Here is an 18,805-nt window from a genome sequence, read left to right on the forward strand (position 1 = left end):
AGTCCTTGCCGACCATTGATTCCCGCACACTGCAACTACCATACACACACCAGGGGCAATTTCACATTTACACCAAGCCTATTAACCTGTAAAGCGGAGCACCAGGAGAAAACCCATGCCGTCAGGGGAGAATGTACAAACTCCCTACATACAGCACCCCTAGTCAGGATCGAGCCCGGGTCTCTGGCGCTGAAATGGGCGTGTCCCACTGAGGCGAGTGCAGGAGACTCTGCGCTCGCCACATGTTCGCTGGTGGTCTCTGGTGAGTCTCCTTCATGGTCGCGAGGAGTTCCCGCATTCGGGGAACGAGTCGCGGCCTCAGTATGGTCGCCGCAAATTTTTCAACATGTTGAAAAAATTTCTGCCACCAGAAATTGATCTCCATGGAGAAAATCGATAATCCTGTAGTCGTAGGTGCAGTTGTGGTGGGGTCACCATGTAGTTATGAGTAGTCAAAATAGTCGTAGGTAGTTTTAGTTAATCGCCTTCAACATTACCCTGTACTGCTGCAGTTGTACAGGGTCTTGGTGAGACCACACCTGGAGTATTGCGTACAGTTTTGGTCTCCAAATCTGAGGAAAGACATTCTTGCCATAGAGGGAGTACAGAGAAGGTTCACCAGACTGATTCCTGGGATGTCAGGACTTTCATATGAAGAAAGACTGGATAGACTCGGCTTGTACTCGCTTGAATTTAGAAGATTGAGAGGGGGATCTTATAGAAACTTACAAAATTCTTAAGGGGTTGGACAGGCTAGATGCAGGAAGATTGTTCCCGATGTTGGGGAAGTCCAGAACAAGGGGTCACAGTTTAAGGATAAGGGGGAAATATTTTAGGACCGAGATGAGGAAAACTTTTTTCACACACAGAGAGTGGTGAATCTCTGGAATTCTCTGCCGCAGAAGGTAGTTGAGGCCAGTTCATTGGCTATATTTAAGAGGGAGTTAGATGTGGCCCTTGTGGGTAAAGGGATCAGGGGGTATGGAGAGAAGGCAGGTACAGGATACTGAGTTGGATGATCAGCCATGATCATATTGAATGGCGGTGCAGGCTCGAAGGGCCGAATGGCCTACTCCTGCACCTATTTTCTATGTTTCTATGTTTCTATTACCGGTCATTTTCATTGGCTCATTGGGGGGAAAAAAATGTGAGTAGGAGTTTTCAGAACCAAGGATAACCGACCGGTAATGTTAAATGCCCGCAGAACTTCACAGCTGTGTATCTGTGGCTTATTAAAAGTTGTCTGGCATCTTAAAAGTTGTCTCCACTCCTTCTTCCCCCCCCCCCCCCCTCTCCTCCCCTCTTTTAACGGAGTTACCATACACTCTGCTAGCGGTCTTAATTCCAGCGCCAGCCTTCCTGTTCATCGCGGTGTGTGTCTGTATCACCTTGCCTTTGCACCGTGTGAATTTCAGACAGTGCTCCCACTGCTTGCCCTGGCCCCAGCCTTTGCTGTGTGTGTGTGTGTGTGTGTGTGTGTGTGTGTGTGTGTGTGTGTGTGTGTGTGTGTGTGTGGTGTGTGTGTGTGTGTGTGTGTGTGTGTGTGTGTGTGTGTGTGTGTGTGTGTGTGTGTGTGTGTGTGTGTGTGTGGTGTGTGTGTGTGTGTGTGTGTGTGTGTGTGTGTGTGTGTGTGTGTGTGTGTGTGTGTGTGCGTTCGTGTTCGTTCCACTCTGACAGTCACCGTTCCAGTTCCCGGTTTTTCAGGCGACTGCCGGCAACTCTGGCAGTCGCCAGCAGTCTGCTGAAAAATCGTGCAAGTGGGACAGTCCCATAAGGCAGCAACTCTACCGCTGCGCCACCGTGCCGAACAGCATTTTCGTGCCCTTTTCAAAAATTCATTTTCCGCTGATGAATGACATGATGTTTCTTGGGTTCCACAAAACACATTTTGCAGTTCTTTGTAAATAACCGTGCAGAATGTAATCGCATGACAGGAGAGTCGGAGAAAGGGAAATAGAAACATAGAAACATAGAAATTAGGTGCAGGAGTAGGCCCTTCGGCCCTTCGAGCCTGCACTGCCATTCAATATGATCATGGCTGATCATCCAACTCAGTATCCCGTACCTGCCTTCTCTCCATACCCCCTGATCCCCTTAAACAAACTCCCTCTTAAATATAGCCAATGAACTGGCCTCGACTACCCTCTGCGGCAGAGAGTTCCAGAGATTCACCACTCTCTGTGTGAAAAAAGTTCTCCTCTCGGTTTTAAAGGATTTCCCCTTTATCCTTAAGTTGGAGAAACGAAAAAATGAGTTGGAGAAACGAAAAAATGCACAGCCCATTTACCCATTGAGTCTGCATGAGCAGTAAATGAAAATAACGGCTTGTAGGCTCATTGGCCACTAGTCCGTAGAGAGTGGACAAGAAGGTGGGATAACATAGAACTAGTGTGAATGGGTGATCGATGGTGGATGCGTGAGGCCAAAGGACCTGTTTCCATGCTGTATCTCTAAATTAAACCTGAAAATTACCAAAATGTAAAAGATTTCCAAGGATGTTGCCAGGACTAGAGGGTGTGAGCAAAAGGGAGAGGTTGAGCAGGCTGGGACTCTATTCCTTGGAGCACAGGAGGATGAGGGGTGATCTTATAGAGGTGTATAAAATCATGAGAGGAATAGATCGGGTAGATGCACAGTCTCTTGCCCAGAGTAGGGGAATCGAGGACCAGAGGACACAGGTTTAAGGTGAAGATGAAAAAAGATTTAATGGGAATCTGAGGGGTACCTTTTCACACAGAGGATGGTGGGTGTATGGAACGAGCTGCCAGAGGAGGTAGTTGATGCTGGGACTATCCCAACATTTCAGAAACAGTTAGGTAGATGGATAGGACAGGTTTGGAGGGATATGGGCCAAATGCGGGCAGGTGGGGCGAGTGTAGCTGGGACATGTTGGCCGGTGTGGGCAAGTTGGTCCGAAGACCCTGTTTCCACACTGTATCACTCTATGACTATGACCAGAAAATGGACAAATTAGACGACCAACTCAAATAACACAAGTTTAAAACACTGCTTAAGATTCAATTCAATAAAATCATGATTGTTTTTTTTACATCAACATTGCATTCATCAAGTTCCCTTCCTTGCTTCTCCCCAGGTAATATAACGCACACCTTCAGTTCAAGAATACATCTACTATTTATTAAATCCTTTGCTACCAACGCCATTTTGGCGATCAATGTTCCAAAGACTTGCATTCCTCTTGAGAGTAAAATAGTCCTACCCCAATGCAAATATGGACAACTCCTTCTTTTTCTCCTTTCCATCCTCTCCACATTTAGTTTAGTTTATTGTCACGTGCACAGTGAAAATATACCCGACACGCAGTAGGGACGATTTACAATTTTACCAAGGAAATTAGCCTGCAAAACCTGTATGCCTTTGGAGTGTGGGAGGAAACCGGAGCAGCCGGAGGAAACCCACGCAGGTCACGGGGAGAACGTACAAACTCCGCACAGACAGCACCCATAGTGAGGATCGTACCCGGGCCTCTGGCGCTGTGAGGCTGCGACTCTACCGCTGAGCGGCCCTGCAGTGTTATTCTTCAGGAGAAGTACTTTCTTCCTCAGTCGAATTCGCGAGCGCTCTTCACCTTCGGCCTGTTTAATTTTGCAGGGGGAGATTTTGGAGACCGCGATCTCATGGATGTAGCTGGCGGTGACTACAATCCCGACAAGACCAATTCCAAAGGTAACTACTTACGTCTCTCGCTTGCGGTGGCTGTGTGGCAGCGAGGTTTCTGACAACGAGGTTTCCATTTTATAACCTAGTAGCTGATGTGCGAGTTGAAAATATTCCGATGGAGATGAGCAGGCAGTGTCGGGATGCCACGGTTAACAATATGTCCTGACATTCCTTGATCTGTGAATGGGAGATGTTCCCGCTGATCATGAATGGAAGATAGACTGGAGTAACTCAGCGGGACAGGCAGCATCTCTGGAGGGAAGGGATGGATGATGTTTTGGGGCCTTCTTCAGACTGGCTAGGGATAAGGGAAACAAAAGATATAGACCTTGATGTGGAGAGATAAAGAACAATGAATGATGATAAAGGAGACAGGCCATTGTTAGCTATTTGTAGGGAGAAGCTGGTGTGACTTGGGTGGGGGAGGGATAGAGAGAGAGAGGGAATGCCAGGGCTACCTGAATAATAATAATAATAATAATATATTTTATTGTCATTTGCACATAAGCGCAACGAGATTTGGTATGCAGCTTCCATCCGATGTCATAACTTAAATAACTAATAACATTTAGATTTAGATACCCCGAGAAGTGAGAGAAGTCAATGTTCATACCGCTGGGGTGTAAGCTACCCAAGCGAAATATCAGGTGCTGTTCAGTGAAGAAAGCGAATGGTATGTTGGCTTTCATAGCAAAAGGATTTGAGTATAGGAGCAGGGAGGTTCTACTGCAGTTGTACAGGGTCTTGGTGAGACCACACCTGGAGTATTACGTACAGTTTTGGTCTCCCTAATCTGCGGAAGGACATTATTGCCATAGAGGGAGTGCAGAGAAGGTTCAGCAGACTGATTCCTGCGATGTCAGGACTGTCTTATGAAGAAAGACTGGATAGACTTGGTTTATACTCTCTAGAATTTAGGAGATTGAGAGGGGATCTTATAGAAACTTACAAAATTCTTAAGGGGTTGGACAGGCTAGATGCAGGAAGATTGCTCCCGATGTTGGGGAAGTCCAGGACAAGGGGTCACAGCTTAAGGATAAGGGGGAAATCCTTTAAAACCGAGATGAGAGAACTTTTTTTCACACAGAGAGTGGTGAATCTCTGTAACTCTCTGCCACAGAGGGTAGTTGAGGCCAGTTCATTGGCTATATTTAAGAGGGAGTTAGATGTGGCCCTTGTGGCTAAGGGGATCAGGGGGTATGGAGAGAAGGCAGGTACGGGATACTGAGTTGGATGATCAGCCATGATCATATTGAATGGCGGTGCAGGCTCGAAGGGCCGAATGGCATACTCCTGCACCTAATTTCTATGTTTCTATGCTCCTCCAATTTGCGCTGGGCCTCACTCTGACAATGGAGGAGGCCCAGGACAGAGAGGTCTGTGTGGGAATGGGAGGTAGAATTAAAGTGTTTAGCAACCGTGAGATCAGGTAGGTTCAGGCTGGCTGAGCGAAGGTGTTCAATGATCGATCGCCCCGTCTACGTTTGGGTCATAAACCGACGGCTGGGGGCCTTTTAGTTAACACTGCAAGTAGACTTTTACACTGAGAATAGAACTAAAAACAGCTATGCAAATTGAAAATACAATGGACTTCAGATGCTGGCCTACCAAAAAAAGACAAGAGTGGTGGCCCAACTCAGCGGATCAGGCAGCGAGTCTGGAGAACCGCTGCAGGGTGGTAGAGTTGCCGCCTTACAGCGCCAGAGACCCGGGTTCGATCCAGACTGCGGCCGCTGTCTGAACGGAGTTTGTACGTTCCCCCCGTGACCTGCGTGGGTTTTCTCCGGGATCTCTGGTTTCCTCCCACACTCCAAAGACATGGGTTACTTGGATTGGTGAAAATTGTAAATTGTCCCTAGTGTGTGTGTGTGTGTGTAGGGGAGTGATAGCGTTCTGGGATCGTCAGTCGGTGCGGACTCGGTGGGCTGAAGGGCCTGTTTCCACGCACCATCTCTAAACTAATCTAAACACCGAGAGTTTGGGAGCCTTCTTCAGACATTGTCATGGAGGGGGGGGGGGGGGGGGGCACAGTCCCTTGCCCCAGGGTGGGTGAATCGAGGACCTAGGTTTAAGGTGAAGCGGAAAAGATTTAATAGGAATCGGAGGCGTAACTCTTTGCCCCAAAGAGTGGTGGGTGAAACATAGAAATTAGGTGCAGGAGTAGGGCCCTTCGAGCCTGCACCGCCATTCAATATGATCATGGCTGATCATCCAAAATCCCGACCTTTCTCTCCATACCCCCTGATCCCCTTAGCCACAAGGGCGTCTAACTCCCTCTTAAATATAGCCAATGAACTGGCCTCAACTACCCTCTGTGGCAGAGAGTTCCAGAGATTCACCACTCACCACCAACAAGCTGCCAGAGGAGGTAGTTGAGGCTGGGACTATCCCAATGTTTAAGAAACAGTTAGACAGGTACATGGATAGGACAGGTTTGGAGCGATATGGACCAAATGCAGGCAGGTGGGACTAGTAATGTTGGGCGTTGTGGGCAAGTTGGGCCGAAGGGTCAGTTTCCACACTGTATCACTCTATGACTCTATGCCTAACTTGAATAAGTAAACTTGTATCTTGTTGGACTGAATTTTATTTATTTTTATTATACAGGGCGTTCAGCTGGGGGCTCTTCTGGAGGTATGTTCCTCCTTTGATTAACTGCTTACAATTGACTGTGGAAACTCTATTTTCCTCCTGCATGTTTTTGATTAGTGGAATTGCAAGCATCTTCTTCCCACCCCTTTCCATTTTTTCATTTGGGCATTGTTCTAAGTGTGTAGGTGGACTATTCCACTAATTCTATCGAGCAAATAAGGAACTTCAAGATTCAAGATTCAAGATTCAATTTAATTGTCATTTGGACCCCTTGAGGTCCAAACGAAATGCCGTTTCTGCAGCCATACATTACAAACACATAGACCCAAGACACAACATAATTTACATTTTACATAAACATCCATCACATTGCTGTGATGGAAGGCCAAAAAAACTTATCTGTCCACTGCACTCTTCCCGCCGCCCCCGATGTCAAAGTCAAAGCCCCCGGCTGGCGATGGCGATTGTCCCGCGGCCATTAAAGCCACGCCGGGTGGTGCGAGGTCGCACACCGGGTCTTAATGTTAGAGCCCCCGGCGTGCGCTCGCAGAGTCCCGCGGCCATTCCAAGCCGCGCGAGGTGGTGATGTCAGGCCCCGCTCCAGGAGCTCTTCGACCCCACAACTCGGGCGGGAGAAGTCGCCGTTGCGAGAGCCCTGAAAAGCGGTCTCCCTCCAGTGACACGCGGGCTCCCGGTGCCGCCGTCCGCCAGACCCACAGTTGCAGCCTCCGAATCTCCGGAGGTCGGGCCACAGCAGCAGCAGCAGCGCTCCACCACCGCTCCACCCGCTCTGGACTCGGCCAGCTCCGCGACGGTGAGGTGAGTCGTCGGCACCAGAGCCCCCGGTCTTCCTGTTGGAGGCCGCTCCTCGTTGCAGACCCGATAAGAAAAGGTCGGGTCTCCCGTGCAGGGAGAGATTTAAAAGTTACCCCCTCCCTCCCACTCCCACCCCCCCCCCCCCCACACACACACACCCCAACAAAAAATAACAAAAAACTACACAGAAACATAGACAAAAAAAAATAAAAACGCGGACGGGCTGCAGAGGCCGCTGCTGACGAGCTGACGACATTCAATATGCATGCTTCACAACTCCAGAGACCCGGGTTCGATCCTGACCTCCGGCGCTGTCTATGTGGAGTTTGCACGTTCTCCCTGTTAATCTATTTTTCTTTCATTTTTATTTTTGGCTTCCAGATAACACGCAGGGCGGAGGCACAAAAGGTACGGCTACAATCCTAATTTTGTTTTCAAAAAGGTATAAACATGGGGGAGCGAGAAGGAATGGGCGACGTTTCAGGTCGAGACCCTTCCTCCAACTGTGAATCAGGGGTAGAGGGAGGCACAGCGATATGGAAAGGTACAAAGAAGGGGTGCAAGGTGTGAAAAGGACACATCAAAGTACACGATGATCAAGGGAATGTAGAATGGTTCATTGTTGGCTGAGGGGAAGGTGACAATCTAATGGGCCAGGCATGATATAAACATAGAAAATAGGTGCAGGAGAAGGCCATTCGGCCCTTCGAGCCTGCACCGCCATTCAATATGATCATGGCTGATCATCCAACTCAGTATCCTGTACCTGCCTTCTCTCCATACCCTCTGACCCGTTTAGCCACAAGGTCCACTTCTAACTCCCTCTTAAATATAGCCAATGAACTGTGGCCTCAACTACCTTCTGTGGCAGAGAGTTCCACAGATTCACCACTCTCTGTGTAAAAAATGATTTTCTCATCTTGGTCCTAAAAGACTTCCCCCTTATCCTCAAACTGTGACCCCTAGTTCTGGACTTCCCCAACATCGGGAACAATCTTCCTGCATCGAGCCTGTCCAACCCCTTAAGAATTTTGTAAGTTTCTATAAGATCCCCCATCAATCTTCTAAATTCTAGCGAGTACAAGCCGAGTCTATCCATGATGTTAGTCGACTTGACTCCAGGGAAAGTCCATTGACAGATATAACCATATAACAATTACTGCACGGAAACAGGCCATCTCGACCCTTCTAGTCCGTGCCGAACACGTATTCTCCCCTAGTCCCATATACCTGCACTCAGACCATAACCCTCCATTCCTTTCCCGTCCATACAACTATCCAATTTATTTTTAAATGATAAAAACGAACCTGCCTCCACCACCTTCACTGGAAGCTCATTCCACACAGCTACCACTCTCTGAGTAAAGAAGTTCCCCCTCATGTTACCCCTAAACTTCAGTCCCTTAATTCTCATGTCATGTCCCCTTGTTTGCATCTTCCCTACTCTCAGTGGGAAAAGCTTATCCACGTCAACTCTGTCTATCCCTCTCATCATTTTAAAGACCTCTATCAAGTCCCCCCTTAACCTTCTGCGCTCCAAAGAATAAAGCCCTAACTTGTTCAACCTTTCTCTGTAACTTAGTTGCTGAAACCCAGGCAACATTCTAGTAAATCTCCTCTGTACTCTCTCTATTTTGTTGACGTCCTTCCTATAATTAGGCGACCAAAATTGTACACCATACTCCAGAATTGGTCTCACCAATGCCTTGTACAATTTTAACATTACATCCCAACTTCTATACTCAATGCTCTGATTTATAAAGGGACACATACCATCTATCACACAGCCCATCAACTTAATTGACCAATGTCCGTTTTAGTGAAAGTCTGATCTGACCAAGAATCCCTCGAAGTCCTGAGTGGACTAGCACTTTCTTCCTTGGACTGCACGAGGATGAGGAGATCTCAGAGAGGTGGATAAAATCTTCAGGGGAATAGATAGAGTAGATGCACAGTGTGTGGGAAGGAACTGCAGATGCTAAATTACACTGAAGATGGACGCAAAATGCCAGAGTAACTCAGCGTGACAGGCAGCATCACTGGATCGCGGGAATGGGTGATGTTTTGTGTCGAGACCCTTCTTCAGACTGGCTTGGAGGTATTTGGAAATAAGAGAGGGGATCTTATTGAAACATATAAGATTATTAAGGGTTTGGACACGCTAGAGGCAGGAAACATGTTCCCGATGTTGGGGGAGTCCAGAACCAGGGGCCACTGTTTAAGAATAAGGGGTAAGCCATTTAGAACGGAGATGAGGAAACATTTTTTCACACGGAGAGTTGTGAGTCTGTGGAATTCTCTGCTTCAGAGGGCGGTGGAGGCCGGTTCTCTGGATACTCTCAAGAGAGAGCTAGATGGGGGCTTAAAGATAGCGGAGATATGGGGAGAAGGCAGGAACGGGGTACTGATTGGGGATGATCATATTGAATGGTGGTGCTGGCTCGAAGAGCTGAATGGCCTACTCCTGCACCTATTGTCTATAGTGTTGTAGAGCAGAGGGATCTAGGAGTACGTGCTTGGTTCCATGAAGGTGGAGTCGCAGGTAGATAAGGTGGTCAAAAAGGCATTTGGCACATTGGCCTTCATCAGTCCGAGTGTTGAGTATAGAAGTTGGGAGGTCATGTTGCAGTTGTATAAGACGTTGATGAGACCGCATTTAGAATATTGTGTTCAGTTCTGGGCACCAAGTTATAGGAAAGATATTGCCAAGCTTGAAATGGTCCAGAAAATATTTACGAGGATGTTGGCAGGACTAGAGGGTGTGAGCTACGGGGAGAGATTGAGTAGGCTGGGTCTCTATTCCCGCAGGAGGATGAGGGGTGATCTGATAGAGGTGTACAAAATCATGAGAGGAATAGATCAGGTAGATGCACAGAGTAGTCTCTTGCCCAGTGTTGAGAACATAGGTTCAAGGCGAAGGGGGAAAGATTTAATAGGAATCGGAGGGGTAACTTTTTCACACAAAGGGTGGTGGGTGTATGGAACGAGCTGCCAGAGGAGGTAGTTGAGGCAGGCTATCTCATCATTTAAGAAATAGTTGGACAGGTACATGGTTAGGACAGGTTTGGAGGGATATGGACCAAGCGCAGGCAAGTGGGGCTAGGGTAGCTGGGACATTGTTGGCCGGTGTGGGCAAGTTTGGCCAAAGGGCCTTTCCACACTATCGCTCTAGGACTCGATGATAGGACCATTCGGCCCATCAAGTCTACTCCGCCATTCAATCATGGCTGTTCTATCTCTCCCACCTAACCCCATTCTCCTGCCTTTTCCCCATAACCTATGGGACCCGTACTAATCCGAGACCACTTCCTCCATAACTCCGCAGTTCAGCCCCTCCTTCCCACCCAAACCACCGCCTCCCCAGGTACATCCCCCTGCACCTGTCCCTATACTCCCTCCCTCCCTTCCTCCCTCACCTCCATCCAGGGACCCCAGCTCTCCTTCCAGGTGTGACACAGGTCCACGTGCACCTCCTCTAACATCCGTTGTTCCCGATTGTGGCCTCCTGCACAGCGGGGAGACCAAGTGTAGCCGAGGCCTACTGGATCTCTCAGTTGCTAAGCATTTAAAATCCCTTCCCATTCCCAACACTCATGGGCAGAAAACCCGGCGGGGGGGGGGGGCCAAGAGGGACACGTCCCCCCCTCTGTTTTGAGAGGTGGGGGACGTCCCCCCAAATTTTTGTAATCCGGATTTTAAAACCCAGTGAAATCTCCGCTTTCCGCGAGACAATGGAGGTGGGACTGATGATCGAGGGAACCGATTGGACGAGAGAGACGTCAGTCAGCAGGCAATGGGGGCGGGGCATGATTCAGCGCGATGATTGGAGGAGTTGGGGGGTGGGTTGGGACTGAGGATAGAGCACAGTGATTGGAGGAGGGAGACGTGGCACAGGCCAGCGCTTCATCCGCAGCCAGGATCGATCCCGGCCGGCTCTCCGACGCTGTCCCGAGTGCCCACCCCCCCCCCACGGGTGGCCAGAGACGTCAGGAGTCAGACGGGCGCGGTGCCTCCAGGCCCACAGCCAGCGCAGAGAAGCAGCGCTAAACCTAGCTCAACTCTGCCTGTCCCGCCAGGTGAACCTACAGCCCTGCCTGGACTTGCGGGAAACATGGCCCAGGTTTACAGCCAGCACGGAGAAGCAACGTTGGTGTCCCGTCAGTCCAGGCAGGGCTGTAGGTTAACCCGGCGAGACAGGCAGAGTTGAGCTGCATTTAGCGCTGGATTGAGACTCCGAAGCCTCGCACGTGTGCGTGAGTGTGCGCATGCGCGCGCGGCCGCCAAAAAATTGTGTCCCCCCTGTCCCCTCCATATTTTGATAGGGATTTCCGTGCCTGCCCACACTGACCTTTCTGCCCTGCGCTTCCTCCATAGCCAGTGAGAGGCCACAAGCAAACTGTAGACATTTCCAGCATTCCAGTTTTTTGCCCCATTTAATGTCAAGAGTCGCGTTGAGCGGCGTAATGCTGGCATTTGCTGCCATCTTGTGTTGGACTTGTGAACTGTTGTACAGAAAATCGTTCTTCACCAGCAGGGAAATATGGGCACCTTGCGATGTGTGTGTGTGTGTTTGATTTATGAGTTTTTTAAATAAAGCACGTGTTTTATTAATACAAAAATCTGATTTTCCAGCTGTAGTTTTGAAATAAAGTTCTCAAATTTACGCCCGTTCAAATTTTAAAACTTTACGTTTAATTTGCGTATTTTTTAAATTATACGCTGCTTTTCAGGACTGTAACCTCTGCGTAGAATGGCAGGAGCCTGTAGTGCGAATAAGTATTTTGTTCACAAGATTGGGATGGCACAGTGCCAGAGACGCAGGTTCGATCCCGACTACGGGTGCTGTCTGTTCGTTCTCACTGTGACCTGCGGGGGTTTTCTCTGGGTGCTCCGGTTTCCTTCGACGACCATACAAGCGCCGTACAGACAGCACCCGTAGTCACGATCAAACCCGGGTCTCTGGCGCTGTAAGGCAGCAACTCTACCGCTGGGGCACATTGAGGTTAAATGGCTCGGGTAAATTTCTAAATCATCCATAGTGCGGGGGATAGTGTTAGCGTACGGGGTGATTCGCTGGTCTGCGCGGGCTCGGTGGGCTGAAGCGCCTGTTTTCCACGCTGTATCTCGAAAGTCTAACGAAGGACTAATTTCTTTACCTCCGCTTTATTTTTAGAAGGTGGGAACGGTACCTTAGCCGGCATTATCAGCGGCGTCTTGCTGTCCTTGGCAGGCGGGGTGACCAGCTACGTTCTCTATCAAAAGAAGAAGCTGTGTTTTAAGGTGACAGGTAAGAACAACTTTGCATTGATGAGTGTTTAACGGCACTGGGCCTGCCTGTCCTGGCTGGAGTTTGGAACAATGAAGGTGGGCCTCATTGAAACTTACTGAATAGTGAAAGGTCTGGATAGAGTGGATGTGGAGAGGATGTTTCCACTAGTCGGAGAGTCTAGGACTAGGGGTCACAGCCTCAGATTTAAAGGATGTTCCTTTATAGAAACATAGAAAATAGGTGCAGGAGGAGGCCATTCGGCCCATCGAGCCAGCACCGCCATTCATTGTGATCATGGCTGATCGTCCCCTATCAATAACCCGTGCCTGCCTTCTCCCCATATCCCTTGACTCCACTAGCCCCTAGAGCTCTATCTAACTCTCTCTTAAATCCATCCAGTGACTTGGCCTCCACTCCCCTCTGTGGCAGGGAATTCCACAAATTCACAACTCTCTGGGTGAAAACGTTTTTTCTCACCTCAGTCTTAAATGACCTCCCCTTTATTCTAAGACTGTGGCCCCTGGTTCTGGACTCGCCCAACATTGGGAACATTTTTCCTGCATCCAACTTGTCCAGTCCTTTTATAATTTTATATGTTTCTATAAGATCCCCCCTCATCCTTCTAAACTCCAGTGAATACAAGCCTAGTCTTTTCAATCTTTCCTCATATGACAGTCCCGCCATCCCAGGGATCAATCTCGTGAGCCTACGCTGCACTGCCTCAATCACAAGGATGTCCTTCCTCAAATGAGGAGACCAAAACTGTACACAATACTCCAGTTGTGGTCTCACCAGTGCCCTGCACAACTGCAGAAGAACCTCTTTACTCCTATACTGAAATCCTCTTGTTATGAAGGCCAACATTCCATTAGCTTTCTTCACTGCCTGCTGTACCTGCACGCCAACTTTCAGTGACTGGTGTACAAGGACACCCAGGTCTCGCTGCACCTCCCCCTTACCTAACTTAACCCCATTGAGATAATAATCTGCCCCTTTGTTTTTGCCGCCAAAGTGGATAACCTCACATTTATCTATATGATAATCTATATCTTTATGAAGGAGATGAGGTGGAATTTCTTTAGTCAGAGAGTATGCAGGTTAATTGGCTTGGTAAATGTAAAAAAATGTCCCTCTTGGGATAGGATAGTGTTGATGTGCGGGGATCGCTGGTCGGCATGGACTCGATGGGCAGAAAGGGCCTGATTCCGCACTGTATCTCTAAACTAAACTAAAGAAGGTGGTGTTTAAGAAGGAACTGCAGATGCTGGAAAAATCGAAGGTATATAAAAATGCTGGGGAAACTCAGCGGGTGAGGCAGCATCTATGGAGCGAAGGAATAGGTGGCGTTTCAGATCGAGACCCTTCTTCACCTTTCTTCCTTCACTCCATCCATAGATGCTGCCTCACCCGCTGAGTTTCTCCAGCATTTTTATCTACCTAAATAAGGTGGTGAATCTGTGGAATTCTTTGCCACGGAAGGCTGCGGAGGCCGTCAATGGATATTTTTAAGGCAGAGATAGATAGATTTTTGATTAGTACGGGTGTCGGGGGTTAAGGGGAGAAGGCAGGAGAATGGCGTTCGGAGGGAGAGATAGATCTGCCATGATTGAATGGCGGAGTAGACTTGATGGGCCGAATGGCCTAATTCTGCTCCTATCGCTTGCATGATCGCAGGAACGGGGATGTTAACTTATCAATGCAAACCGGCTTTGTGACACCTACTTTCCCCAGAATGAAGCAAGCTTGAAGTAAGGCAAATCCACAGCTTCATCTCAATATTATTCTCTTTGTGTTACTTAGGAAATTCGGGCGAACAGAACGTGAAGCAAGATAATGCTCAAGGCCAGAGAGAGGACCCTCAATGTAAGTATTCAGTTGTACAATGGTAGTCCCCACCTACATTAAAAGTCTGCTCGCCCACCACACACCTCCAGGTCACACAGATCGGCCGACTTGGAGCTGCTGAATATCCCGCGGTCTAGGCATAAGCTCAGGGGCGACCGACCGTGCCTTTGCGGTTGCAGCTCCTAGACTGTGGAACAGCATCCCCCTTCCCATCAGAACTGCCCCCTCCATCGACTCCTTTATGTCGAGACTAAAAACCTCACCTGTACTCCCAAGCCTTTCCTGACGTCCACTGAGCGAGGGCTATATGTATGTAGTGACGTTTGTTATACTATTCTTATACCAATGTAAAGCCAACGAGAGTTGTTTTTTAAATGTGCTATATAAATAAATGTGACTTGATCTACAGTTGATCGCACCTTCACCATAGTGTTGTCCCACTTTTTCATCCACTCCCTGCACTCAACTACAACCTTACAAAGGCGAACAGCGCTACAAACCTGCACGTCTTTGAGATGTGGGAGGAAACACATGCGTGGTCACGTGCAAACTCCACACAGACTGCACCTGAGTTTTTTCGTCTCAGTTTTAGAGATCCGGCGCGGAAACAGGCCCTTCGGCCCATCCAGTCCGCACCCACCAGCGATCCCCCGCACATTAACACTATCCCACCCACACACGCCAGGGACAATTTACTCCTGTACCAAGACATTCAACCTACATACCTGCACGTCTGTGGATTGTGGGAGGAAACCAAATTTTCTCGGAGAAAACCCACATGGTCACGGGGTTGAAGGTACAAGCTCCATACAGACAGCGCCCATAGTCTGGATCGAACCCGGGTCACTGGCTCTGTCAGGCAGCAGCTCAGTGCTTATATGTTGTTATAGTACCTGCCTCAACTAATGCCTCTGGCAAATGCCTACCCCTTATTCTTCAATGTACCTTCTACTGCCTCTGGCAGCTCGTTCCATGCACCCACCACCTTCTGTGTGAAGGACTCCAAACATTGAAAGGAAAAGCTGTAACCTGACAAATCTGACATAGAAACATAGAAAATAGGCCATTCGGCCCATCGAGCCAGCACCGCACCGCCATTCAATATGCTCATGGCTGATCATCCAAAATCAGTACCCCGTTCCTGCTTTCTCCCCTCATCCCTTGATTCCGTTAGCCTGAAGAGCTCTATCTAACTCTCTTTTGAAAACATCCAATGAATTGGCCTCCACCGCCTTCTGTGGCAGAGAATTCCGCAGATTCCCAACTCTCTGGGTGAAAACGTTTTTTCCTCATCTCAGTCCTAAATGGCCTCACCCTTATTCTTCAACTGTGACCCCCGGTTCTGCACTCCCCCAACATCAGGAACATTTTTCCTGCATCTAGCCTTTCCAATCCCTTAAGGATTTTATATGTTTCCATAAGATCTCCTCTCATCCTTCTAAATTCCAGTGAATACAAGCCCGGTCGACCCATGTCCCTGTGGATGGTAACTGGCTGGAACCCAAGCAATACCATTCAGCCCGTCGACCCAAGAAGGACCTATTTAGTCCCACGGGATACTGAGTTGGATGATCAGCCATGATCATATCGAATGGCGGTGCAGGCTCGAAGGGCCGAATGGCCTACTCCTGCAACTATTTTCTATGTTTCTCCACCCGTCATTTTAACAGTCTCCCACACTGTTTCCCTCTTGAGATCACCTCTTCAAGCCTCTCGATTGTAATCATTTATATTTGTCTGGTTACGATGCACCAAGAGCTTTTCACTGTCACCTCGATGCACATGACAAAAAACTGGAACTGAAATTCCCTGGCCATCAATAGGCTCACTAGGGGCACCACCCTGCCCGAGGTCATTTCTAACCACCCCTGATTGACGCTGGTCTTTTCTTGCCATCAGCTCTTCACCCCCACCCCCCTTAGACAATAGACAATAGGTGCAGGAGTAGGCCATTCGGCCCTTCAAGCCAGCACCGCCATTCAATGTGATCATCCCCAATCAGTTCCCCGTTCCTGCCTTCTCCTCATATCCCCTGACTCCATTATCTTTAAGAGCCCTATCTAGTTCTCTTTTGAATGTATCCAGAGAACCTGCCTCCACCGCCCTCTGAGGCAGAGAATTCCACAGAATCACCACTCTCTGTGAGAAAAAGTGTTTCCTCGTCTCCGTTCTAAATGGCTTACTCCTGTGTGGCCCCTGGTTCTGGACTCCCCCAACATCGGGAACATGTTTCCTGCCTCTAGTGCGTCCAAACAGAAGATATTTAAGAATAAGGGGTCGGCCATTTAGGACTGAGATGAGGAAAAGCTTTTTCACCCAGAGAGTTGTATATCTGTGGAATTCTCTGCCACAGAAGGCAGCGGAGGCCAATTCACTGGATGTTTTCAAGCGAGAGTTAGATTTAGCTCTTGGGGCTAAAGGAATCAAACGATATGCTGAAAAAGCAGGAACAGGGGTACTAATTTTGGATGATCAGCCATGAACATATTGAATGGCGGTGCTGGCTCGAAGGGCTGAATGGCCTACTCCTGCACCTATTGTCTATGTCTCTAGGCATGATTCAATGGCAGAGTAGACTCGATGGGCCGAATGGCCTAATTCTGCTCCTATCACTAATGAAATCCCTCAAACTGTTTCTTTTTTGTGTTTTTCAGCCTATAGTACACTTCTGCAATCACAGCCTGCGGCCAGCAACTAGGAGATGACCAGGCAAGAGGGGAAAATAATCTCGAAGCAAATGGCCGTGGTTCATCGAGGCACTTGATGCTCTCCTTCATACTTATCCCCTGTACACTTAAACTTGACTTATCTCTCTGCTTCCGATTTTGTTAATGACTTTGAGTTTTGTTTTTACTGAAGCGTGGATTTATTTTCACGTCGACTTTTTTAAAAATAGGTTTGCAAAAGAAATGCTAATGTCCCTCCGAACCGCTACTTTTTATACAGTAATACAATTTGATGTTGGCACACATTTATTTTCTGTAAATTAATTGATGTATTTGAGCTGCCTCGTGTTAAAATGTTGAACTTTGGGCTTTATATATGTGAGGAGTATTGTGGAGCGAGTTAAGAGTGTGCACAGTGGAAGTGTTTTGTTTCAGGGCCTGTCCCACTGTACGAGGTAATTCAAGAGTTCTCCCGAGTTTCCGCCTGATTCGAACTCGGAGAATGTCCGTAGCAGTTCGTGGATGTCTCGTAGCGGCTCGTACGAGTAAAACGTAACCGTTTTTTTCATCACGAGTATTTTTTTTACTCTTGGACATTTGTCACAGTGTTGGAAAAAACGTCACGAGTTTACCGGATTTCCCGAGTACCTACCGTCACTCGTACGAGCCGCTACGACACATCCACGAACTCCTACGGACCCGCTACGGACATTCTCCGAGTTTGGATCAGGGGAAAACTTGGGAGAACTCCTGAATTACCTCGTACAGTGGGACAGGCCCCTAGGTTTAGAGATACAGCGTGGAAACAGGCCCTTCGGCCCACCGAGTCTGTGCCGACCAGCGATCCCCGCACACTAACACTGCCCCACACACACACACACACACAATTTACAATTTGACTCAGCCAATTAACTTACAGACCTGTAATACCGCTGGAATGTGGGTAGAAACCAGAGCACCTGGAGAAAACCCACGCAGGTCTCGGGGAGAACTTACAATTCTCGTAGTCGGGATCGAACCCGGGTCCATGTAACTCTACCGCTGCGCCCAATACACAACCCTGGAGTAGTTGTGGCCATTGGGGATTACTCGTGGTCCAGTTTGATCGTTCTCCTGGTAGGTCCACTCTGTGGGTCTTGAGGGGGATTGAAAAGGCCGGTCTTAGAGCCACAGGCATTCTCCCTCCCAATGAGCTTGTGCATGACATCTTTTACTGCGCGGAGACTGGTTCGTGAGCAGCCATGCCACGTTCCCTGACAGTGATGGATCCGTGGGCATTGGCTCCACGATGAGTGGACACCATTAGGCCATTCGGCCCATCAAGTCTACTTCGCCATCCAATAATCTATCCTTCCCTCTCAACCCAAGTCTCCTATCCCTCTCCCCCGACCTTTGACACCTTAGATCGGCCGTGATTGGATGGCGGTGTAGACTTGATGGGCTGAATGGCCTAATTCTACTGGAACTTATCGACACCGTTACAGCAGGAAGGATGGGATAACACTAGGGGGGGGGGGGGGGGGGGGGGGGGGGGGGGAAAAGGTTCACAAGGATATTGTTGGGATTCGAAGGCCTGAGTTATAAAGAGAAACTGGATCAGCTTGGTTTCTTGGTCCCCCAAAATATTCCAAATGGAATTTAAACTGGAGGTGGTACCCCATCTCTCCCCTCCTCCACCCCTCTCTCCCTGCACCCTCCCCTCTCCATCTCCCCCTCCTCCCCCTACCCCTTCCTCTACCCCTCTGTCCCTCTTCCACCACTCCCCCTACCCCTCCCCACTCTTCCACTTCTCTCCCACTTACCCCACCCCTCCCCCTCCCCCCACCCCTCTCTTTCCCACTCCCTCCCCTCTCACCCCCTACCCCCCCTCTGTCCCTCTTCCACCACTCCCCCTACCCCTCTACCCCCTCCCTCCCTCCCCACTCTGCCACTTCTC

The 18,805-nt window shown here is 48.9% G+C and overlaps 1 protein-coding gene across 1 annotated transcript in view; it reads left to right on the forward strand.

Annotated features, from left to right (window-relative positions):
• Positions 1–17,174, forward strand: part of LOC129716153 (CD99 antigen-like protein 2) — a 71,972-nt gene extending 54,798 nt beyond the window's left edge. The window contains exons 7-12 of the mRNA XM_055666029.1: positions 3,613–3,687; positions 6,289–6,315; positions 7,471–7,497; positions 12,263–12,376; positions 14,159–14,221; positions 16,858–17,174. Of these exons, the coding sequence (XP_055522004.1) occupies positions 3,613–3,687; positions 6,289–6,315; positions 7,471–7,497; positions 12,263–12,376; positions 14,159–14,221; positions 16,858–16,901 (350 nt within the window). The 3' untranslated portion in view covers positions 16,902–17,174. The remainder of the gene's footprint in view (positions 1–3,612; positions 3,688–6,288; positions 6,316–7,470; positions 7,498–12,262; positions 12,377–14,158; positions 14,222–16,857) is intronic.
• Positions 17,175–18,805: the final 1,631 nt, after the last annotated feature.

Source organism: Leucoraja erinacea, unplaced genomic scaffold (genome assembly GCF_028641065.1).
Source record: "Leucoraja erinacea ecotype New England unplaced genomic scaffold, Leri_hhj_1 Leri_175S, whole genome shotgun sequence".
NCBI lineage: Eukaryota > Metazoa > Chordata > Chondrichthyes > Rajiformes > Rajidae > Leucoraja > Leucoraja erinaceus.